This window comes from Diabrotica virgifera, chromosome 5 (genome assembly GCF_917563875.1).
Source record: "Diabrotica virgifera virgifera chromosome 5, PGI_DIABVI_V3a".
NCBI lineage: Eukaryota > Metazoa > Arthropoda > Insecta > Coleoptera > Chrysomelidae > Diabrotica > Diabrotica virgifera.
Window position 1 is genome coordinate 225,174,323 of NC_065447.1, and position 25,539 is coordinate 225,199,861.

The 25,539-nt window shown below is 34.5% G+C and overlaps 1 protein-coding gene across 3 annotated transcripts in view; it reads left to right on the forward strand.

Annotated features, from left to right (window-relative positions):
• LOC126884693 (nuclear factor related to kappa-B-binding protein) overlaps positions 1–25,539 on the forward strand; it is a 93,155-nt gene that overhangs the window by 30,607 nt on the left and 37,009 nt on the right. For all 3 annotated transcript variants that reach the window (XM_050650771.1, XM_050650769.1, XM_050650770.1), the window contains exons 2-4: positions 7,908–8,330; positions 16,893–18,413; positions 24,853–25,271. In XM_050650771.1, the coding sequence (XP_050506728.1) occupies positions 7,927–8,330; positions 16,893–18,413; positions 24,853–25,271 (2,344 nt within the window). In that variant the 5' untranslated portion in view covers positions 7,908–7,926. The remainder of the gene's footprint in view (positions 1–7,907; positions 8,331–16,892; positions 18,414–24,852; positions 25,272–25,539) is intronic.

The following is a 25,539-nucleotide window of genomic DNA, read 5'->3' on the forward strand; positions in this document are numbered from 1 at the left end:
ACATAACATCGTTCCGATTGTGACAGTATTGTGTGTAGTACATTCGTATTGTTCGCTTCTGTTCTGTAATCTTCAGATGTTTGCGTGTTTTTTTGTCTACGTCATGGCAACAAAACGTAAAAATGTGTTAGTGACAATGGAAAAGAGACTAGAAGCAGGTAGGGCCAAGGTAGGATTGATAAAGGCGAATCTTTAAAAACAATTGCAGCATCATATGGTGTCGGTATATCTACAGTATCGGATTGGAAGAAAAATAGTACTAAAATCGAAGAATTTTGTTTCAAAATAATAACAAAACACAGTTTGGACAATCGGTGCAAAGCTAAGAAAGCTAAAAATGAGGGAACGTGGTTTACCAGTGTCTGGACCAATTATTCAAGAAACAGCACTCAAGCTGAATAAAATGTTGCTTGATTGTGAACCAAATTTCACTGCGAGTCAAGGTTGGCTGGATATATGGAAAAAACGTCATGGAATACGCCAACTATCTATCGCTGCTAAGTATAGGTACCGTATTTTATTAATTTTTACCATATTCTCCGGTTAACCCGGATCGGCCGCGGTCCCGATTAATCCGACTTATCGAGGTTCCACTGCATGTCCATGTTACTTACGCTTGGAAAACTGTCCACTTGGAGGAAAGTGGACCTATATTATTTATTTTGCCAATCTTTTGCTTGTACCTGCTAGCAACATTTGTATTGTCTACCAACACCATTATAATGCACTCATGTTTATTTATTCAATCCTTAAAACTAAATAAAGTCGTTCAAGTACTTCTACAACTAAAAACTATACAATATCTACAACAGAAGTTTTGAAAATACAACTAAAAAACTGTTAACGGTAAAAAACTTAAGAAACATGTGGTACAAACGGTGCAGATAATACAGTACGTAAATCGCACAGCTGGACATGGGGAATATACATTGAGTGAATTGTGGCAACTGCGCTAACCTGTGTTAGTTGAAGCTTCTGTTTTAACGAGTTTTTGGTGCAATAGAACTGTTAGAATGAATAGAATGAGTGAATGTTAAAGCAAGGCTGTCCATAAATAGACCAAAAACAAAGTTTATGATTAATGAGTTAATAATTTAACTTTACTTTTTAAAATACAAAACCAATTTCGAAACTAAACATATTTCCCATTCCCTTGGGTCAAAAGTATTTAGCTACTACATTGTCATATTTTGATGTTTATTTATGTCAGCCGAAATTTTGACGTTAATGCCCCTTAATGCTAACAACCAAATTATTGTCATCGAGAGAGCTCAGTTGCCACAATGATCTCAATATAATACAATGTATGTATTTATGTATCTAAATATATACAATGTAAGTTCCCTATGTCCAGCTGAACGATTTACGTACTGTATAAAATACACAATGTTTGACAGTTTGCCTACCAGCGTTTTCATAAACGTGAAAGTCTTTGAATGCCCTATAAAATGTATAACCTCATCGTCAATAGAGCATTTCAGGACTTTGACGTTTATGTCACCTCTGGGAGGCAAATAATAAGTAGTGTATTCGCAGTAACAGCATGTTGGAATGGCCTATAAACAAGCAAAATCTTTCGTAAGCCGATATGGTATTTGATACATTTACCTGTAGGCCATGCTTTCCTATAAAAGGAAAATATTTGTGACGGCCCTCGTATAAATTCCAATTGAGTATATCTTAAACAGTTTTCAATACTGATTCTGTTACTTCCTAAGAATCGCCATTCTAGTATTAACTTTCTTGATTCTGTTCAACGTTAAGATCTTGCAGTATTGATTCAATGGTTTCTACAGATTCTTGTATTCCCAGTTTGGGTCGTTTAAAAAATCGTTTGTCATAGTCTAAACTCTAAACATCTCACATCACTTCCACTATCTATTATTACTTTCTTCTAAGAATGCTCGTAATTCGTCCATTAATAATCCTTACGCTGACATTACTTTTCTTCACGTATGATGTAATCTCGACCGAATTCAGACTTATATTAATTTGTACTGACATGTAAACAATCATGTAACTGACTCCATGATGACTAATGGCAACGTCTATCGTGTCATCTCTTCGTATTGTCGCTTCGCGCATGTACGGCTAATGTTGCGCTGAGGAATAAATCAATCGATTAATTAACAATAAAATCAACGCTGTCGATGCCACGTCAGTCATGTGACTCACATGATGTGAGTGCCATATTAGTTTTGTTCGCGGTGCCGATCACTGACTAGTCCACGACAAAATGGCATGCGCACTTTAATTCCATAATAAATGTATTACCGTTGATTGATAAATAATTATACCAGTATATTAATAGTTAATAATTAATTAGTAACATTAATAGTAAGTATACCTTGTATATTTATCAATCAACGGCAGTGGCGGCTCGTGGCTTTAGGTACAGGGTCGGCAAGGTTTTGTCTCCTCAGATAGGTATGCCATCTAATTAAAAGGCTTCAATTTCATAGGAGATTTTTGGTTTTTGTTCTTTTATTTTTTTTGTTTTTTCCTATAAATTTAGAACCTAAACCTGTTTATAAATTAAGTAAGTATACCTATTTAGTCTATGTTGTTTCGAAGTAGCAAAATGGGTTATAACGTCATTGTAAAATTTATTATTGCTTTGGGGAGATTTTAAAAGTTTTTTTTCTATTGACATTTGAAATTTGAGACAAGTTTGACATTCTCTCTTGTTTCATGGTGTTTCGACAATACGTTTTGACTCTTTTGAGACAACAGAGATCCCGTTCATTTGAGGCAGAATTCGCCCACATTTGAGCACAAATAGGTAGGTACCTATGATACATTTACAATTATTACGTACCTGTTGCTTTTAAAAACTATTTAAATGTCACTACAATTATAAACTCTTTTGTTTCTGTCCTCACAACAATAAAACTAATATATTATACATTTGTTTACCTTCATATTGAACAATTATTTATTATTGACAGATTATTTCAACACCCAATCAGAGCCCGTATAACGACTAATACCATACTGTCGGTGTGCGCATGCGCGCAGATCAATATAAATCCACCCTCAATCTCAATCGCGCCTAAAGAAGTATAACTTCAAAAATAATCTGTCCTTTAAAATACCAAAAATAATATATTCTGTCTTATGGCTTATACTCACGTTCTGAAAACCTAAAAACATCTCATAAATATTAGACGTAACGCGTGTCGAAGAACAATTGATACTTGTGAATGACATGTTACCTCTATTTCTATTAGTAGTTTCGTCTACTTCTACCGAAAAGTATCCAAATGTAACTACTAATTGATTCTTTCCTTCTGTGCTGTTTTAGGTACGCCGCTAAATGTCTTCGAGTCAGAAAGTAAATTAGAAAATTTGTTAAACAATTTTATTTGTTCTCTATAATTAACTTGATGTAACGAATCCTCCGATTCATCCTGTCACCTAAATGGTAATTCCTAACAACTTAAAAAAATTACAATATCAATCATTAAACGACGTAAAACTACCTACTTACCTATTTCATAATTTTATCCCGAATTGCTACCGTTTGCAGATCCCCGCTCGGCAGATTGGTTTCTGCCGTACTTGCCATTCAAATAGTACGGGAAATGTATAATTGGTTGCCTATCGGCTAATATTCCATAGCTTCTCATTACAAGCAAATCTTTAATCTGGGGACGGCTTGCCAAGCCGGGCTTTATAATAAGAATTCACACAATCGCAATCGGGTGCATGGCTATAGGATTATTTTTGAAAAGTCTCTTACGCACAGCGCACAGGGATCACTTAACGTATGGGATCGATCGAATTCTTTTAAAAACAATGAATAAAATTTAGTCTGTATTATCTCACAGATATTTTTTTATTCCACAGAAACGAATATCATCAACTCTGATTAAATTAAATATTTTAAAAAATCTATAATGTGTCCATAAATGTGTTGGTCGGCACTGCCGAGCCGACCCTGACCAGCCGCCACTGATCAAGGAACGGTATTATTTATACTATTTTAAACTGCGCATGCGATTTTGTCGTGGGCTAGTCAGTGATCGGCTCCTCGAACCAAGCTAGTAGCTTTGTTCGCGGAGACAATCCACGACCGATTTGCATGCGCTTTCTGCGTTCGCGGTATTAAAACTCCGGGACTTTGACAGTAACTAAAAACACCGAAATGAATCGATTTTTAAATACAGCTCCTATCGACTTAAAACTTTTTGAATTGTATTCAGGATGACGCAAGGAAAAAAAGTCTTCAATAAAAAAATGGGTGGAAATGCATAATTACATTTTAAACTGGATAAAATGCATCCAAAAGTGCATAAACATGTCAAAATCAGTGTATTAACACATTTTGTTATTCGGGGGGTTTTTGGGGTCACTGAATACGAACACATCAGAACCAACACGCGGAGTACCTGGTGCCTAGGGTCACTGCTAAGGCACGTCATCTGGAGTTTCGAAATTGATGCAAACTGATTACTCGGAGGTTTTTAGGGTCGTTAACCACGAATCAGCCATTAGAACCGACTCCCGGAGCACCTGGTGCTCTGTATGTGTTGAGGCACGTTATCGTCTGGAGTTTCGAGGATTTTCGGCACTAAATGCGTGCAAATAGATTACTAGGGGATTTTTGGGATCGCTGAACACGAACACGCAATCAAAGCCGACTCCCGGAGCATCTGGTGCCCAGAGTCACTGCTAAGGCAAATCATCTTCTGGAGTTTTGAAGGTTTTTGGGCACCAAGTACACCGAGTTCGTTTCTGATTAGACAAGGCGAAAACGGCGGGTTCGTTGGGAAAAATATTCCCATGAGATTTTTTTGCATAATTACATTCTTGAGACATCCCAGAATAAGGTTCAAGAAGTCGCCCACGTGAAAAGTGGGCCAAATTTTTTTTTAACATTTTTTTTAATCAAATTGCAAAAATCAATATTTTTGGCCCGGACAATTTTTTTGCAGGTTTTTTGGACCATTCTGTATAAAAAAGGTCTCTTATAATTTTTCTCTAAAGTTGATCGTTTTCGAGTTATAAGCAATTTAAAATTGAAAAAAAAAACGAAAAATGGCGATTTTCAAGGCTTAATAACTCGGTTAAAAGTTATTATTATGAAAGTCAGAAAGTAACTAAATTAAAGTTTAATGCCCCCCCCCTACAAGATCCTGAAGAAATTTTTCTCATTATTTTATTACTAAGCTGTTATTTTTAAGTAATAATTTTGAGCGCCATGCACGTGATAGCCGGCCGTACATGCTGAGTGCGAGAGAGATGCCACTTCGGCAGTCCAATTATTGTGCATCTTACTTGCACTAACATTTACGGCCGCCTACCTCGTGCATGGCGCTCATTATTATTACTTAAAAATAAAAGCTTAGTAATAAATTTCTAATAAAAAAAAATTCTTCAGGATCTTGTAGGGGGGGGGGGGCATTAAACTTTGATTTAGTCACTTTCTGGCTTTCGTAATAATAACTTTTAACCGAGTTATTAAGCCTTGAACATCGCCATTTTTCGTTTTTTTTTTCAATTTTAAATTGCTTATAACTCGAAAACGATCAACTTTAGAGAAAAATTATAAGAGACCTTTTTATCCAGAATGGTCCAAAAAACCTACAAAACAATATCCGAGCCAAAAATAGTAATTTTTGCAATTTGATTAAAAAAATTGTTAAAAAAAATTGAACCAGTTTTCACTGGGCGACTTCTTGAACCTTATTCTGGGATGTCTCACGAATGTGATTATGCAAAAAAATCTCATGGGAATATTTTTCACAACGGACCCGCCTTGTCTAGATTTTCAACGTTTTCGCCTTGTCTAGATGGCCTATTCTTATTTTTCAATATTTTGGTATGACATTTTTTTGACTATTCTTTGAATTGTAGTGAATATGATTATTTAATTTAAAAATAAAATTTCTACCTTAGTTTCATAAAATATCACAAAAATGTACTTGAAATATTAATTTCCAACAATATCCCTCCCCTTAAAGTAGGCTTTTTTTCATTTTTAAATTTATTGAAAATATTAATAAATTTATATGATTTAATATTATTAATGTATTCTTATATTGTATAAATTTAATGATTGTATGTGTACTGTATAATTGGATAGTGTTAATTCATAATAATTTTTAGTAGCAGAATAAAGATATTCATGCCTATTCTGTAACTCATTTCGATGATAGAAGTCAGTAAAATCGAATAGAAGTGACCAAGTCGAATAGAAATAGTCCAAATCCGTATTCCATAACTACTTCGGAATCTCTACAATCGTAATGTGAATAGAAATCACTTCGACAGCATTTACCCTGTCGAGATGAGATTTCGATTATCGGAATTGTGGTTGACGCAAGCGCATTTTGTTTTGTTTTGACGTTTATATTTTATATATAAAAATAATTAATTACATACTACTTATTTATAATTATTTATAGTATTTGTACCTTTTTTAGCTGCTTAATTTTTAGTCTGTGGTGTTATTTGTTTAGAGAACTATATATTTCATTTAGACATGTTGTACGAGTATGAACGTATGAATAATTGGACCCAGTGTTCCCAGATGACTTTTTTGAGGATCAGGAGGTGTCGCCACGAACGATCAGGAGTTTTCAGGAGACTCGCTCGCCTCAAAAATTGGTAGAATTCTGTAGTTTCAGTCTTTACGTTTATAGATAGGCAACTAGATGTCGCCACGAAAAATCAGTAGAATCAGTTGGTGGACGCCACCAATCAGCAAGGGGGGGGGGTATTTTTTACGTTTATACTTATACATAGGTACAATACACAGAAAATAGCTGATTAAGTTCCATCTGTTGACTTTTGGGGGAAATGCAACTCTATAAAATCTGTAAGGGACGGCTGTGGCAACGCTAGATGGCGGCTAAAGCATAAAAATAAAAAAAATAAAATAGGATAAAATTCTGAAAAATTCAAACTCCATACAAAACCGTTCTTGAATCGTTACGCGCATGCGCAATGACGAATAATGCTGCGCTGTAACACATTTTTCGTTACTGCGCATCCTCGTAATCATTCAAGAACGGTTTTGTATCGAGTTGGAACAAAACCAGATGATTTTCAGAATTTCATCACTTCATCAGGAGGTTTAAGGACGCCATCAGTAGATCAGTAGGCGAGGGTCGCCATCAGTAGGTCTCCTGAAATTTCAGGAGGTCTGAGAACACTGATTGGACCTAACCTTATTTATTTGCTACTTGGCGTCTGAATGTTTCCCATTCACATTGTTGCCATATTTTGTTCGCATATTTCTTGTACAATTGCAATCAATGGTATAATGCACAAGAATAGCATACGATAGACTTCTTATGCGTTAATTGATAAATACAGCAGTTATTTCAACTGGAATCGAATCTTAAAGATTGCATATTATTAGTAATATCAATTTTAAATAATTTATTAATAATAATGAATTAATAACATCAATTTAAATATCTTTGATTTAAAAGCATTTATACTTCTTATCTTCACTTATCTTTTTTATTTATCAGTTTATCTTCTTTTTTATATCAATTTTAATTAACTTTAATTTAAAACCATTTATCCTCTTTTGAGCTTTTTGCATCCAGTATTTACACGAATATTTTATTTACTTCTCAAAACTTTGAGGATAGTATGAAGAAAGTATGAAAACATTGAGGAAATGGCAACGGTGTCATATTTCAAGTAACAAAATAGGTCACAGAACACAATTTCGCTGGTTACTGCGCGGTTGCCACCTCCTCAGAACCGCGTGAAATAGAAGTCAGAGATTCCGATTACGATATGAGTTACAGAATACCGATCCAAACACAAAAATGACGCGATAGATATCAAACATTCCGATTTTGGGTAATTACGATTCGACTTGGTCATTTCTATTCGATTTGTTAAAAGTTACAGAATAGGGCTGATTGATTTGATGTGATTTTTAGGAAACATAATTTATTAAAAATGGATAATTCAAGCAGTGAAGATAGTTCATCGTCAGATTACAGTACAGAAAGTTCCGAAGATGATGGAATGGAAATGGCTCAAATAGGAAATATCAAACTACAACTACCACAGGGACTATGTGAAAAACAAGATATATTTAAGGAAATATTGTCGACAGAAACCTGGAACTCGTTATCTGAAGAAAATAGGCAGCACCTTCAGACCTTTTTACCAAACTTTCCTGTTGATGATGAACTAGAAAAAACTAAAACTTTACAAAGGTTGTTTGATTTTGAAGTATTCAAATTTTCTAGTCCGTTAGTTAAATTTCATGATGACTTAAAAGCTGGATACTTCAGGCCGGACATAGCTCATATGCGGAAGATTATCAAAAAGGCTGAAAAGAAAGAAGCAAAATATAGGTAAGATACTATCTACTATTCAGTATTTTAAATTTAAAACAAGCAATTGGACTTCGTAAGTCCTAGATTTTCACCCAAAAGTGATCGGAAGTACGATTGATATACGGTTTTAATATTTTTTAGTCATTTTTGCCAAACTTCCGGTTATAATTTTTTAACCGGAAATGACCGGAACTAAACATCCGAGCTATACCTTTTAATACGCGTCGATTGCTATATAACCTCTACTATTTCTGCAATTATAATATGCCACTTCCGGTTACAACTTTTTAGCCGGAAGTGATATAAAAACCCAAAGTATATATATTTGTTCTCGTCTTGTGAAGGCGCGTCGAATAATATATGGCTTGTATTATTTCGGCGACTTTAAAACTGTACTTCCGGTTATAATTTTGAAACCGCATGTACGAGGTCAAATTTGCTACATTGAATACCATCTTTGGGTTATAAGCTTTCATTCGACACCTAATTTGCCATCCTATCTGTTCTAATAACGGAGTAGTTCTGTTCACGGACGCACAGACAGACATGGTTAATGTTCAAAGTTAAAGTTGTAAAATGGAAGAGTAAACAGTAGCGATCAACAGGTAGCAACAAAATATAACTTCGGGAGATAGTATCATAAACTTTGGCAACAGTGGTAATCTTTGACATTATCTAAGATTAATACTTTGCCAATATCATAGTCGCGCTAAATGGAAGTAATAGAAAACGATTTCATTATTAATAAATAGATATTTATAAAAATAAACCAAAATGGGTGAAAATTTTATGTTAAGATAGGTATTTAGAAAGGTATTTGCATGAAATATCTAATAATAAAACAATAATAAATAATCATTTTTTGTTGTGAAGCGAAACAAATTTCGATTTTCGCATAATTTTGGCACGGTTTTTAATGGACTTTTTCTTGAAAGGTTTCACTTTATTTTTCGTTTAATTTACTTTTTCCATTTTGTTAAACTATTGATAATATTTTTAGAATAAAAAATCCTCCTAAAACTTTATATACTCGCATTAGAATTCGAAATATTTTTACGTAAAATATACTTACCTACCTACATATAACTAAAACTCACAATTAACAACAATCTATTCTTTCAAAGAGGCCAATAACTTATACAACAACAAATATATAATAAATTAACTATCAATAAACACTAATTTCCTATGAAACAACAATAACGAATTCTTAAATTAACACACTACTGCACTGAACAGATGTCGATAAAGATGACCGAACAGATTAGAGAAAATCTGACGCAGGTTTTGTCAAAATGACAGTGATAATTTCTCTATGTTGCCTAATTACTTATTTAGTTATAATATGTTGGATTTCTTGTTAGAAATAAAAAATTTTAGTAGTTCCAAGATTACACAAAATCTAGGCATGGGATAAAAAAGTTTATTTGAAGAAAGTTTTTTTTCTTCTTAATGGCGGTACAGGCTCCTTTTTTCAATATTTTATTTAGTTATAGAGTAATTTCCACGTACTAACATATTTCTGAAATTAGGCTCTTCTTTATTATATCACGAATATATGTGCCAAATATCTCGACAAAGTATTCCAAATTAGAGCCGCAATCTTGGAACGCGTTTGTTGCTACCTGTTGATCGCTACTGTAGCCTCTTACATAATATATGCGATGGTTGTCTTTCGTATTTTGCATTTAGAACTGGAATAAACCAGTATAGTTTTCTTTATCAATGTGTTTTGAAGTTTTCTCAGATTCATGCACGTTTGTATATCCTCAAATCAACTTGGAAATTCCACTCGATTTTTGGTACAGACAAAATTACATTTTTGAAAGCATCGACTGCATCTTGCGACAATTGGAACTTATGCTTATGATCGCTAGTCCGCATTTGATTTTTAGAAAAATGACTGGGACGTAGGTAGGAACTGTGAGGAGGATGATGTAAAAATTCGACTTGTGACATAAAAATTCGATAGTCTTACTAGTCCATAAAAATAAGGTATTCCTGTGACTTTGACCTAGCAGATATCTGGAAGTTTTTTTTTTAGTTTTGTGGACCTTGATAACCAAACCTCTATGTTTCTAGCAGGTTGTTCGGTTGATTTTTAAAATCCTTAATAAGTTGAAGCTAAAAACGCACTATAAGAATTTTCGTCTACCGGTAAAAAGTAAAGCATTTTGAACGAATCTGGAAGTAATTATTTGATAAAACACGTTTAACGCTTTAAAATGGCGAATTAATTTTCAATAAATGTTAATAACTATTGTAAAAATAAACCTATAATCCTGATATAGCGTGGAAATTGGGTCACATAATGTTAAGAATGTAGAATCCATTCGTTAACGATAAGCATTCACATAACCAATAAGTCGCGCACCGTTCAAAATAGCATCTTCATACTTTCCAGTAGTCTGAATGTTGTTCCTTCTTCACATTCGGACACTTAAATCTTTCAGAATCAATACTTCCTTCATCATTATTCTCTTTGCCTTATCCCTATGCGGGGTCGGCTTTCCTAATTGCATTTCTCCACACAATTCTATGTGTCATATCAATATTAATCCCCTTTACACACATGTCCTGCCTAATCGTCTCCCCCAGGTCTTCTTTGGTCTCTTCTACTCCTTCCAGGAATCGGCACTTCAGCTACTCTTCGTATTGGATGATTAACGTCTCGACGTTGGACATGAACAAACCATCTCAACCTATGCTCTCTCATTTTGGCATCAATTGGTGCCACACCTAGACTTCTCCCAATATACTCATTTTTAATTTTATCCTTTCTTGTCACTCCACTCATCCATCTAGGCATTCTCATCTCCGTCACATGCATTCGTTGTTCCTCTTTCTTTTTCACTGCCCAACATTCAGTTCCGTGCATCATAGCCGGTCTTATGGCTGTTTTATATAATTTTCCCTTCAGCTTCATTGGAATTTTTCTGTTACACAACACACCACTCGCTTCCTTCCACTTCATCCATCCAGCCCTAATTCTACTGCATACATCTCCATCTATTTCTCCATTACTCTGTAATACCGATCCCAGGTACTTAAAACTATTGCTTTTTACAATCAGTTCACCATCCAAAGATACCATTTTATTTGTAGTAACTCCATCTTTATGAGCATTCCAAATACTCTGTCTTTGTCCTACTAAGTTTTAAGCGTTTTTCCTCCAGAGCTCGTGTCCACTGTTCCAGTTTTTGTTCTAAGTCTCTTTCACTATTTCCTACTAACACGACATCATCAGCATACATTAAGCACCATGGATGTTACCCTGTAGTTTCGCTGTTATCTGGTCCAAAACTAATGAGAATAAATACGGACTAAGCACCGAGCCTTGGTGCAATCCTACTTTCACATGAAATTTATCAGTCTCTCCCACACCTGTCCTAACACTAATCGTTACTCCCTCATACATATCCCTCACAATCTTTACATATGCACCAGAGACTCCTTTCTTATTGAGTGCCCACCACAGAATCTCTCGAGGAACTCTATCATATGCTTTCTCAAGATCAATGAATACCATATGAGCGTTTGTTTCTTTACTCCTGTATTTTTCCATCAACTGCCTTATAATGAAAATTGCGTCTGTTGTTGATCTACCCTGCATAAAGCCAAATTGATTCTCGGATATGTCGGTCTCTTCACGTATCCGTCTATCAATTACTCTCTCCCATATTTTCATGGTGTGGCTAAGCAGTTTTGTAGCCCTGTAGTTTGTACACTGCTGTATATCTCCCTTGTTTTTGTAGACAGGTACTAGTATACTGCTTCTCCATTCGTCTGGAATTTGTCCAACTTCCATAATTCTATTAAATAAACCTGCTAGCCACCTTGTTCCTGTCTCTCCCAATGCTTTCCATACTTCCCCAGGAATATCATCTGGTCCTACCGCTTTTCCTTTCTTTATTTTTTGAAGCACTTGAGCCACTTCCTCGTTTGTTATTTTGGTGACCATTGCTGCTACTGTCTCTGTTGACTCCACAGGCTGTCTGTCAAATTCTTTATTTAATAAGCTGTCAGAGTACTTTCTCCATCTCTTTTTGACATCCTTTTCGTGAACTAGTATTTTCATTTTTCATATTTTCATCTCGGATACATCTAATCTGATTAAAATATTTTGCTTTCTTTGCTCTCTGTTTGGCTATTTTATATATCTTCGTTTCGCCTTCCCTGGTATCAAGTTGATCGTATAGGTTTGAATACGCTTCTGCTTTAGCTTTTGCTACTGCTACTTTCGCTTCCTTTTTCGCGACCATATAGTTTTGAAGATCTGTGTTGGATCTGGTTTCTTGCCACTTTTTATATAATTTTCCCTTTTCTTTTATTTTTCCTTGAACTTCGTTTGACCACCACCAAGTATCTTTATCCTCAAACTTTTTTCCTGACGTTTTCTCCAGTATTTCAATAGCAGTCTCTCTAATACTACTGGCCATTTTTCTCCAAATTGTAGTAGGGCTTCCTTTCATGTTCCAACATATTTTCTCTACTATTCTTTCCCTGAATAGACCTTCTTTCTCATCTTTTAGCATCCACCACTTGATTTTTTGTGGTCCTCTCCGATATTTTGGTTTAGTTTCACTTTTTACTTCGATGTCCAGAACAAGCAGCTTATGTTGTTGGCTTACTGCCTCACTAACTATTACCTTGCAGAATGAATACTTCCTTGTTTTTCTTAATTCTTTCTACTACGTTCAGTAGATTCTCGTAAAATTCTTCGTTATTTCCTATACTAATTGATCTTCTTCTTTAGGTGCCGTCTCCGCTTCGAAGGTTGGCAATCCTTCCGATCATCAGGGCGATTTTTTACTTTTGAGACCGCGGTTCTAAATAATTCGTTGTTACTACATCCAAACCATTCCCTAAGATTCTTCAGCCATGAGTTACGTCTTCTTCCTATGGATCTTTTTATCTGGATTCTCCTTGCCTAATGACCTGGAGTATTAGGTATTTATCTCCTCTCATCACATGTCCCATATATCTCAGTTTTCTTCTCTTAATTGTTCCCTGTACTTCTCTTTCCTTATGCATACGTCTCATTAACTCTACGTTGGTTATTCTATCTACTCATGAGATCTTCAGTACTCTTCGGTACATCCACATCTCGAATGTCTCGTCTCCTCACGTCCATTTTCTTCAGTGTCCACGCTTCCATCACGTATAATATTGATAGCACATCAGGGCCTCGATTTTTGACACTTCGCTTCGTTATCGAACGTATTCGCTTCGTATACTAAACAGATACGAAACGAATACGTTCGATAACGAAGCGAAGGGTCAAAAAAAGGCCCAGCAGTCGTACTTTTAACTCAAAGTTTTAAGTCCCGATGGCAGAGAAGCCTCTTCATTCTGGTAAATATGCTTCTGGCCTGTTCGATTCTGATTCGTATTTCTTGAGAGCTGCCATTGTTTTTATTAATGGTTGTACCTAGGTATTTGAATTCTCTTACTCTTTCAATAGGCTGATTCTCTAAATATATCTCACGAATGTCCTCAGTTGTCTTTGTTATTATCATGTATTTCGTCTTGCTTATGTTGACAATATAATATTCTTCATATTCCCATATTCTTCACTTACTGCGGTAATTTTATTAAGCAGTATCTGTAGGTCTTCATGCAATTCGGCTAAAAGAACTGTATCATTAGCATATCTCAGATTATCTATGATCAGGCCATTAATTCTAATGCCTACGTTTTGTTCATCCATTGCCTTACTTAATATGTCTTTTGAATATATATTAAATAATATTAGTGAAAGTATACACCCTTGTCGAACACTCTTTGTATTGTATTTCTTCTGATGTTATGTCTTCTATTCTCACTACTGCTTTTTGGCCATTGGCCATAGTATAAGTTTGAAATTATTCTTATATCTCTGAGGTCTAATCTTATTTTTTCTAATGCTTCAATCAGTTGGTAATGTCTAACCCTATCAAAAGCCTTATTATAGTCTATAAAACACACGTACAGTTATTGATTCATATCTGGACATCTTTGCGACAGGACGTTAAGTGCGACTAGTGCCTCCCTTGTTCCTAAACCTTTACGGAATCCAAATTGTGTATCGTTGATGTTATCTAGTTTCCTGCATATATTCTATTATGACTCACTTTTAGCAGGATTTTCAGTGCGTGGCTCATCAAACTTATTGTACGATAGTCAGAGCAACTCTTGCCATTATTCTTTTTTGGAAGTGTTACAAACGTTGATACCAGCCATTCATTTGGTATTATTCCAGTTGTATATATGACGTCGGTTAACTCTACCAAAACATGAATCTTGTCCTCTATTAGTTTAAGAATTTCCGCTGGCAGTTGATCTGGACCTGTAGCTTTTCTGTCCTTTGGCGGGTTTAGTGCATAATATATCACTTCATCTCTCATTATGTTAGTGTAGGGGTTTCAGTAGAAGCTTAAGTTCAAGTTTTTGGGGTCGCCACCCTTGTCCCCCGGCCGCCATATTGGAAAAAGGGGTGCACAGGGCTTTCGCGCTGTATCTTCTAAACTAGCAACCCTACAGAAAATTTAATTACACAAAAAATGTAGCAAATTACATTACATTTTCTACAATTTTACGTCTATTACTTTTTATCGTCAAGTGACCAACAAAAAAGTTATAAACAAAAATAAGAGACAATTTTGTAAGAAGTTTCCTTTTGGAGGTTATAACTTTTTTCCGTTCATTTCACAATAAAATGACATCATAGCGATTTTGTAGAGGATTTTTCAATGAACAATTTTCACTATAAACTTGTTTAATTTTATTTATTATCTAGGTTTTACAGCGCTCCAAACTTCACCAGATTCTGTCATTCTCATAGGAATACAATAAAAACAATACTTTAATTAAAATTACGTTATGCCGAACACGAAAATCAAATTTAAGATAAATGACTAATTTTGGTCATTTTTTTATGTTTTTGAGGTCGTTAAATCCGAATATGAAGTTTATTTTTATCTAAAGTTGGTGGAACATGTTCAAAAATCAAATTTTATACAAAAATGCCAAAAATCAATTTTTATGATTTTTCAAATTTACCTCGCTGTATCTTTGGTCGCTGGAAATATTTCCTTTTGAAAATTTTACTGTGTTACCTTTGAAGTATGTAGATAACAATGAAATCTGTTCAAAATGTTTAAACACATTATAAAAGGAGTTGTTAATTTTTAAAAATTTTGTCATCATATTCCAACATCATATCATGTTTACGTAAAAAAGTTGAGTGACAAACTTTTTAATTTATAATTTTAACCAACAACAATAAAAAAATATGATTTCATGAAGAAGTTTTTTGGAAAATTTTAAGTCAAAATATACAATAGGAAAAAAGTTATGTTACTTCATAGACAAGCGGCACACCCCAAAAAACGCTTATATCTCGAGATCCTGGTCACGGTGTGGTGGATGGCTAATTTTGATCATACTTTATGACTTTGATATCAAAAATCGTTTTTCGCTCTTCTTAAGAATTTTGCATTTTGCGGTTGCGTCATTCTTCTTCTGGACGGGCGAATTTGTCCTCAAACAACTTCTTTGGCCTTTTCTATTATATGCTTAGGGTTATAAGTTTTATAGTGGGAAGAAAGGTCAAAAATAGATTAATAATAGCATAGAAATGTTAAATCATAATAAATTGTATGAATAAGAAATATATATAGATAGAAAAGTAAGCCTAACGTTTTGTTTTTATTGTATTCCTATGAGCATTCGAGCATCTGGTCAAGTTTGGAGCGCTGTAAAACCTATATAAATAAATAAAATTAAACAACCTTATAGTGGAAATTGTTCACTGAAAAACCCTCTAGAAAATTGATATACTGATATTTTATTTTAAAATGAACTGAAAAAAAGTTATAACCTCCAAAAGGAAACTTGTTAAAAAATTTGTACTTATTTTTGTTTATATCTTTTTTGTTATTCACTTCACGATATTTAATAGAAACAATATTGTAGAAAATTAATTTGCTACATTTTATGTTTAATTAGATTTTCCGTAGGGTTCGTAGTTTACGAGATATAGCACGAAACCCCTTTGCACCCCATTTCCAAGATGGCGGCCGGGGGACAAGGGTGGCGACCCCAAAAACTTAAACTTAAGCTTCTACTGATCCCCCTACACATTAAAGAAATAAAATTGAGTCCTCTAACAAATGCAAGGTATGGCCTAAAAAATGTAACATTTTAATGGCCCATGTCTGGTCCCAATTATTCTCTTTTTAAATTTTCAAGTTTAGTTTGTCTTCTCTCATCTTCGAAGAGTTGCGTTATGTATTTCTTTCATATTTCTAGCTTCTGATCTGTTTCTGTAAAAATTTTCCAATTGTTATCGTATAATACATCAAACTTTTTTGTCTACTAATGCCAACGAGTTATATGACTTTCTTGTGTACGTTAAAGCTGTCGTGTTTTGCTGGCAACTCCTCGCATTTTTGTTTGTAGTATTTTTCTTTCGCATTTCTGATTTTTGTGCGGATTATTCGTTGGATATTTTTATACTGTTGTTCATTTTTTCCTTTATGGATTTATTATCCATAAGATCGAGGATACTTACTAATTGATAATATATCTTATTTTTAGGTATAAAGTGTTTAGGAAGCAGCTGAAAAATGATGTACTAGAATCTCATAATAAACTTCTCTCTCAAATAAAAAATTTGCCTCCCGGGATGGACCCGAAACAAGAAAAGAAGAAAACGAATGTAGATTATGTTTCATATAGAACAAAGAGGCGATATTTTCAAATTTTGCAATCGATAAAATTAAAAACTGATGATACTGGGTGTTCTTCAGACGAGAACTACCCAGAAGGGCCCCCGTCTTCATTGTCTCGAAAACAAAAACGGCATCTTAATAGTATTAGGAATAGTATAAATAATTCCAAAGAACAATATTATAGTTCGACAATGTTAACAAAGTTAAATAGTTTTCCAGTAGATTTAGAAAGGTACATCACACCGAATTTCAATCCGTTTTATATAAATGATGACTCATACAAAAGTATGATCTGTCAACATAAAAAAAGGAAGTTGGAACAACTGAATGATCCAGAATTAAACACAAAAGGAATTACACTCACAGATATCATAAGTAGAACACAACTGCCTTACAACAAAAATATGACAGTGATTACAAAACACCAAGTAGAAAACAAACTAATTAGTAAAAAGAAAATCAAAAGAGAGTTCCGAAAATCCTCAGAGCACATGTTTAGTAATAGTAATAAGATTAAGTCACACTACGATCATAGTTCCAATTCAGATTCTGATTCGGATTCGTTGATAGACGCTATGTCCAGTTCCTCGTCGAAACCAAGAAGTAAAAGTAAATCGAGTACATCTAGAAGAACACCTACACCTAAAATTAAAGTTGAGATAAAATCGGAACCCTATAGTCCTACTCTATCAGCAACTTCCACATTTACTAATGTACCAACTACGTCTAGTTCGAATGTGTTTCAGCAGCCTGTTAACAGTATTACTCAGTATGGTAAAATTACCCCAGCGTGTGTGGAAGATCTAGATGGTATCGATGTAATGAACATCCCTATCGATTTAGATAATTCCGATATTGACATATTAGAGTTAAGTAACAAACCAGAACTGATGCAAGATACACACGCAAACTTCTTTTCCTTGATAAGGGACGTGATATGCTCAACATGTGATCACAGGATGAATATGTATACATTGCAAGAGAGGCTAAAAGCCTGGCAGGAAAATCCTATAAGTCCTCTTAATGACTGGTACAGTTACACAGACAACTGGATAGGAATATTACCTTCTGCTATCACATTTTTATGTGGGAATGCCTCCGAACAACCTGACGATTTCGTACCTTATATGGAGTACAAAGCAAATCTGGATGTGTACCAATGGATAGGAGCTGGTAGAGATTCGGATCAATTACTTAGTACATTGTGCAGCTTCTGGCTAGAACATAAATCAGAATCTAAAGAGATGTCTGTCATAAAAGAAGAATTAGACGTTGATATCACGGATAGATCTAGTAGTCCACCTCCACCCAGGTTTCCTACTAGCTGGACTGTGCGGAAAGCTGCACCTGAAGAAATTAGGGATTTCCGAGAACAAGAAAGGCGGAGGTAAGATAGAACTTTTTCTTTCGCTATCTTTTTATGACTTTTAATCTAATGTAGTGATGCATAGACCTTTACACAGGCCTTGTAGGATCATGGCTTGGAGTTTTCAATTACTTTTCTCCACTTTACGTTGTACATTGTCAAAGTTGTCCAGTTCGTTATTTATACAGTGATGAGCGCGCTAATAACCGGCAAAATAATGCAAATGATGGAAAATACACTAAGCATCAAAATTAACGCACCACCTTAAAAATTTTCTCGTATTTTTAATGTCTCGTATTTCCTAAACCTGTTGTCCGATTTGAGTGTTTTTTTAGTATATTATAGCTTTATTCTTCAGGAATATCGACGTAATAATATTATTGCTAAACAGATAAGTATCATTGTATACCAGGTGTAACAATGATAGTGTGTTTTTTCCTCAAAGTTTGGAACACCCTGTGGAATATTCTAGCGTATATAAAACATTGACATTAAAACTAAACAGTAGCTTTAGGCTTTCTTAGCATTTTGCTTTTTGATTCATTCGCTTATGTGGGATAATAAAAATGTTAGGTACTTTAACAACTAGCCATGTTATTCATCAATACAGGGTGTTTCTAAATAAGTGCGACAAACTTTCAGGGGTAATTTTGCATGAAAAAATAATGACCGTTTGCATAATATAATATGTCCACAAATGCTTCAAAACATAATATGTCCACAAATACTTCGTTTCCAAGATACGTAATGTTGAATTTTTTCTTACAAACTGACGATTTATTTATTGCTCCAAAACCGGTTAAGATATGCAAATAAAATTTGGTAGATTTTAAGAGGTAGTTATTGCGCATTTTTCACATACAATTAAGAATTTTATATTCACCATTGGCGTGCATACGGGTATAAATATTTTAGATACATCCCGTATGCACGCCAATGGTGAATATAAAATTCTTAATTGTATGTCAAAAAATGCACAATAACTACGTCTTAAAATTTACCAAATTTCTTTTGCATATTTGTCTCAAACGGTTTTAGAGCAATAAATAAATCGTCAGTTTGTAAGAAAAAATTCAACATCCCGTATCTCGGAAACGAAGCATTTGTGGACATATGTTTATAAAGCAAACGTTCATTATTTTTTCATGAAAAATTACCCGTGAAAGTTTGTCACACTTATTTAGAAACACCCTGTATTGATGAATAACATGGCTAGTTGTTAAAGTACCTAACTTTTTTGTTATCCCACATAAGCGAATGAATCACAAAGCAAAATGTTAAGAAAGCCTAAGGCTACAGTTGAGTTTTAATTTCAATATTTTATACACGCTAGAATATTCCAGAGTGTTCCAAACTTTGAGGAAAAAACACACTATCATTGTTACACCCGGTATACAATGACACTTATCTGTTTAGCAATAATATTATTACATCGATATTCTTGAAGAGTAAAGCTAGAATAGACTAAAAAAATCACTAAAATCGGACAACAGGTTTACTAAATTGTCAAACTCGTCCGATACGTCTAAAGGTGGGAAACGATAGATATAATGTAAATTTATAGGTTTTTGTCGCTAAATTTCTCATCTCTACTAGTTTCATTTCTTTTTATCTCACAACTTAAAATGTTTTCCAACTTTTGCGTTATTTTGCCGGTTATTAGCGCGCTCATCACTGTATACAGTGCATACTCCTCTGATACGTGATATTACTGAATAGCGAATTGAATAACCTCTCAAAGAGCTAGCACACGACCCCTATTCCCTATTTAAAAATAAGGGGTGGGAGAAGTGGAAGGGAGGGTGTTAACAAATGACAGATGTATGTACCCTAAAAATAAAAATTGACCTTAGATAAAATACCCTTAGATAAAAAATTGACCTGTTTTTTTATTTCCTTAAAATCTAAAAAAATACTGCCAAATATCGAGGTGGGCTCTTTTCTTTGGCCCACTCTGTATATACAGAGTGTACCAAACGTCTTGAAAGGCCTAATTATCTCTAAAATGGATGGTTTGAATGATTCAAAAACAGGTATACATCTATTTTCCAATATGAAGATTTGACATTTGATGTTTGTAACGCTGACAGATCTGTCATTGCTCTGATATCATTAGTCACTTTGGTTTTTTAAATACAACACCCAGTATATTGTGCCTTTATTGAAATCTCCATTTAAATACCAGTTCAACCGTTTACAATCTTTCGATTTTATGTAGTCAGAAACATCTTAAAAAGATAAAACAAAAGTCTAGAAACAATTTTTTTTATTCAAACTATGTACAACTATATTGAACATAATAATTAAAAGTTGACTACAGTGGTAAATGAATGTCTGCTTAATCGAGTGTTCAAAATGTCTTCCGTTGTGAATTTGACAGCATCCTAAACGTTGGTAGAATGTATCTATTACTTGTCTCCATGTTCTCTAGAAATTAATATGGATTCATCGATTTATTATTTGCCTGAGCTCTGCAAGACTTGCTAGTTTAGTTTTCTAAATTCTACTTTTCAAGTATCCCCAATAAAAATAATGTTTAGGATTCAAATCAGGTGAACGAGGAGGCCATCGATTGGAACACTTGTTCGACATGAAATTATAAAAATAGGAGGGTCCCTGTAAGGTGAAATGTAAATAAAAAATGATAAAAATTAATTTTAGCACATGTCATATGTCCTGCTTAAACGATATACAGTGATCGCGCTAATAACCGACAAAATAACGCAAAATATGGGAAACAATACACTCACCGGCACAAAATTCCGCCACTAAAAATTTTTTGTTAAGTTTGACAATTTATAACTTTATCATTATTTTGTAATCCGATTCTCAAAATTCTTGCATCAATATTTAGGTACATTTATTGGTATCGTTTGTTATTATTCCGGTAACAAAAAAATTTTGCTTAGATGGTATTATACGGGGATGAATGGAAGCGTTGTATTTTCTCTTAATTTTCTCGAAGGTATCCCTAAGATTTTGTTTTTTGAATTATCCGAATATCTCTTGTCTTGTAAAAGCTGTAAACAAAAACACTGCTTTGAAGGTTTATTTAATTAAAAATATCAAACGCACTAAAATTAGCAACACAAAACATTGATCAAATAATTCAATAGCGGGTATGTCCACCTCTCGCAGCCACGACTCGCAATCTGTTAGGCATCGAATAAATAATATGTGTTATTCTTGCCTGGGCAATACCCCGATATTCCTCTACCAGTGCCATAACTGTACCAAATTTTCTTGAGGTCTAGGATGACGGCGAATAGCTATTTTCAATCCATCCCATAAATGCTCGATAGGATTGAGATCTGGGCTGCATGCGGGCCATTCTAATCTTACCAATCCAACCTCTATTTAAGACATTTATGTTTTTGAGTCTATTGCGAGGCAATAGTATTCGATTCGTAGCGTCTTTCTTTTTCCTTGTATGGGTTGCTGGTCCATAGCAAAACCCCTTTTTCGGAGGACCATTTCTCCCTTCCTCGTCAGCCCTGACCCTACCTTCCACTGGGGTTGGTTACCCAATCTCCAGCAGGGTTGCTCAGGTTCTCCGGGGTTCACCCGTGCAGCCTAAGCCGCACTTCGTGGAGGTGAGGATGGGAATTGAGTAGGAGAGGCTAGAGATGCTAACTGGAAACAGCATCATGTATTGCGCTTCACTACCCCATTTGAACCCCTACTACTACTACTACTATCTATGGTCCTTACAGAGAAGAGACAACAGGAGAATGGAGAAGAAGACACAATGATCAACTCCAGACAATATATGGAGATGAAAACATAGTATGCTACATTAAAGCAAACAGAATACGATGGGCGGGTCACGTGCTAAGATCAAGTGACGAAAGACTTCTGAACGCCACATTCTGGGAAAGGCCCGATGGCAAAAGGTCAGTTGGTCGCCCAAGAAAGAGATGGAAGGACGCAGTAGCCAGTGATCTACGCAAAATGGGAGTATAGCAATGGGAAATAGCTGCTCAGGACCGACAACAATGGAGGGAAATAGTAAACGCGGCCAAGACTCACATATAGTTGTAGAGCCAAATGATGATGATGTTTTTGAGTCAATCAGTGTTTTTATTTACAAAAAATTGTACAGCTCTTACAAGAAAAGAGATATTAGGATAATTACAAAAACAAAATCTTAGTGCTGCCTCCGGTATAATATGAAAGGACTATGAAGTAAAATCAGCTCTTAAATTTTTCCACAGAATTCTTTAAAGTTAGGAGAAAATACAATGCTTCCATTCAACCCTGTATAATGCCATGCAAGCAAATTTTTTTTTGTTACCGGAATAATACCAAACGATATCAATACATATACCTACAAACTGCTGCAAGAATCTTGAAAATCGGAGCACAAATAATGAAGTTATAAATTGTCAAAATTAATCAAAAAATTTTAGTGGCGGAATTTTGTGCTGGTGAGTGTACATTGTGAAGTAAAAAGAGATGAAACTAGTAGAGGTGGAAATTATTGATATAAACGTGTAAATTAACATTACATTACATAATTTCCCACCTTTAGATTTAGACGTCGACGCTGCCAAGCCAAAACGGCATAAACGCCAAAATGACCACTTTTTAGTTAGCTGCACGAAAGAATAGGATTTTAATTTCCGCACCAGTCAACGCGGAATAACCGCAGACAAAGTGAAATAGGTGTCATATAGTTTTAAAATTTTTATAAACGCCAGTCTAGTCACGCACATGAACACCGACGTGAACACCGATTGACATAATCGCCAGTGCCCGTAAGATTATCATTGTGTACATTTCGGTCCAGTAATAATAGTAAAGGTATGTATTTTTACAATTTTTATGGATAAGTAACATGATATTACTTACCTTTGCAATATTTTCAATTTATATTGATTTTTGAAGCGTAAACACACTGAATTTCTTTAAAAACTATGAGGCGTTTATGCCAAAACCACATATTTACATCGTGGTTGACACAAGCGCCATGCCTCAATGGTATTCTTATGCAGGTTTCTTATTTAAAAATTGCGCAAATAAAAAGTTTATTTTAAAATTTTCTATTGTAACTTTGTACTAGTGTGATGAACAATTCATTTTGTATTACAGCATAGAGTTCAAATCAATTTTATATAGCTAAAAATGGCGATCGATTTTTGGCGTTTATGTCATTTTTTTGTTGCAGATGAATAGCAGAAGTAAAAAAATAATGGCCTTACTAAATGAAAATAAAACATACACCGAATCAGTACAAAATGATATACTGACTGACAATAATTCCCCTATATTCCCCTTAGAGTTTTATGACATTTATAATGCCAACATTGCAGAAGCTTTTAGCAATGACATTATCATCTTTGAGGAACCACCAGACGTTGCAGTAGAAGAAGAAATATTTAGTCACGATCTCACATCATGTTTCAACTTAGCAGCAGATAATGGTTTGGGTGCCGGTATAAGTAGTGATCAAAATAAGGAAAATACAAGCAATCAAATCAATAAGGATGTTGAACCAAATATTGACAGTGATTATGAATTAGAATCCGCTATTATTAGATATCCGCTTCTAGTTGCGAATTATTTACTTTTAAGTATTTCATCCTAGCACCAAAAACATGTTTAAAGAATTTAGGTTTTTGTTTTTAACTTAAAATGTATTTTTGATTAATAAAAAATAAAGCCTATCAAAAATCTTCGTAATTTCATAATTTTTCTTGTTGGCATAAACGACAATTTTTAATTTTCGTTTTTTTTTTTTTCATTAATACCTATCCCTTTTAAGCGCCATATTGGCTAACGTTGCAGCGATGCGATCGACACAAACGCCAGAGGTAAGTTTGGCATATTCACCAACGTTATATCTTGATTGGACATAAGCGCCATTTTCTAGTTTTTAATTTATTTCAGACAGTATTTTCAGCCACATTAATTTTCACAATATACATATTAAAATTTGAAAAAAAAATCACCAATTTTTTTGAGTCACTTTGCAGATAAGCAGAATTGGTAAAAATAAAAATATTCATTTTTTTGTGTTTCCTGAAAAATCAAGTTCAATGTTGTTTATGCCGTTTTGGCTTGACAGCGTCGACGTATCGGAGGAGTACGATAACTTTCAATGTGACAGGAGAATTTTATAAAATACTCCTCTCACAGACGTCTAAAGGTGGGATACTATGTAATGTAATGTTAATTTATACGTTTATATCGATTTCCACCTCTACTAGTTTCATCTCTTTTTATTTCACAATGTATATTTTTCATCTTTTGCGTTATTTTGCCGGTTATTAGCGCGCTAATTACTGTATATCTAAGTAAAGAATAAATATTTTTAATTATATATTTAATTACCATAATAACCAGCCGCCGCACTATATCTTAAAGCAGAACTATCTAAATTTAAAAATCTGATCATTCTACTATATTTCTTACCTCAACTATACCTACTTGTTTTTCATTATTCGTTATTTATTACTAGGTATGACAATCCACACAAGGCATTTACATACCGTTGCCACAGCTATGAGTCTGTGGTAGGTCCCATCAAAGGCATTTACAATCCAGCTGTTGGAAACAGCAAAGCCCGAGAACATACTATGCTCTCTGCCGATAGACCAAATTTTGTTACTATATTATCATTAGTAAGAGACGCCGCAGCACGATTACCGAACGGCGAAGGAACGAGGGCTGAAATTTGTGAACTTCTCAAGTCGTCGCAATACATATCTAGTACGGCTCCTGACAATGTTTTGCAGTCAGTAGTGTCAGGGGCTTTGGATAGGATGCACACCCAATGGGATCCTTGTGTCAAATATGATCCGAAGAAGAAGATTTGGATATACTTGCACAGGAATAGAACTGAAGAAGATTTTGAAAGGATACACCAACAGTATCAAGGTAAGAATTATCGATAAGTTTTAAGTGTATGTCCAAGTAATGTAATTACTCATTTTTAGTTTTATCCTTTTTTGTCACTCCACTCATCCATCTAAGCATTCTCATTTCCGCCACATGCATTCGTTGTTCCTCTTTCTTTTTCACTGCCCAAGATTCAGTTCCGTACATCATAGCAGGTCTTATGGCTGTTTTATAGAATTTTCCCTTCAGCTTCATTGGAATTTTTCTTTCACACAACACACCACTCGCTTCTTTCCACTTCATCCAT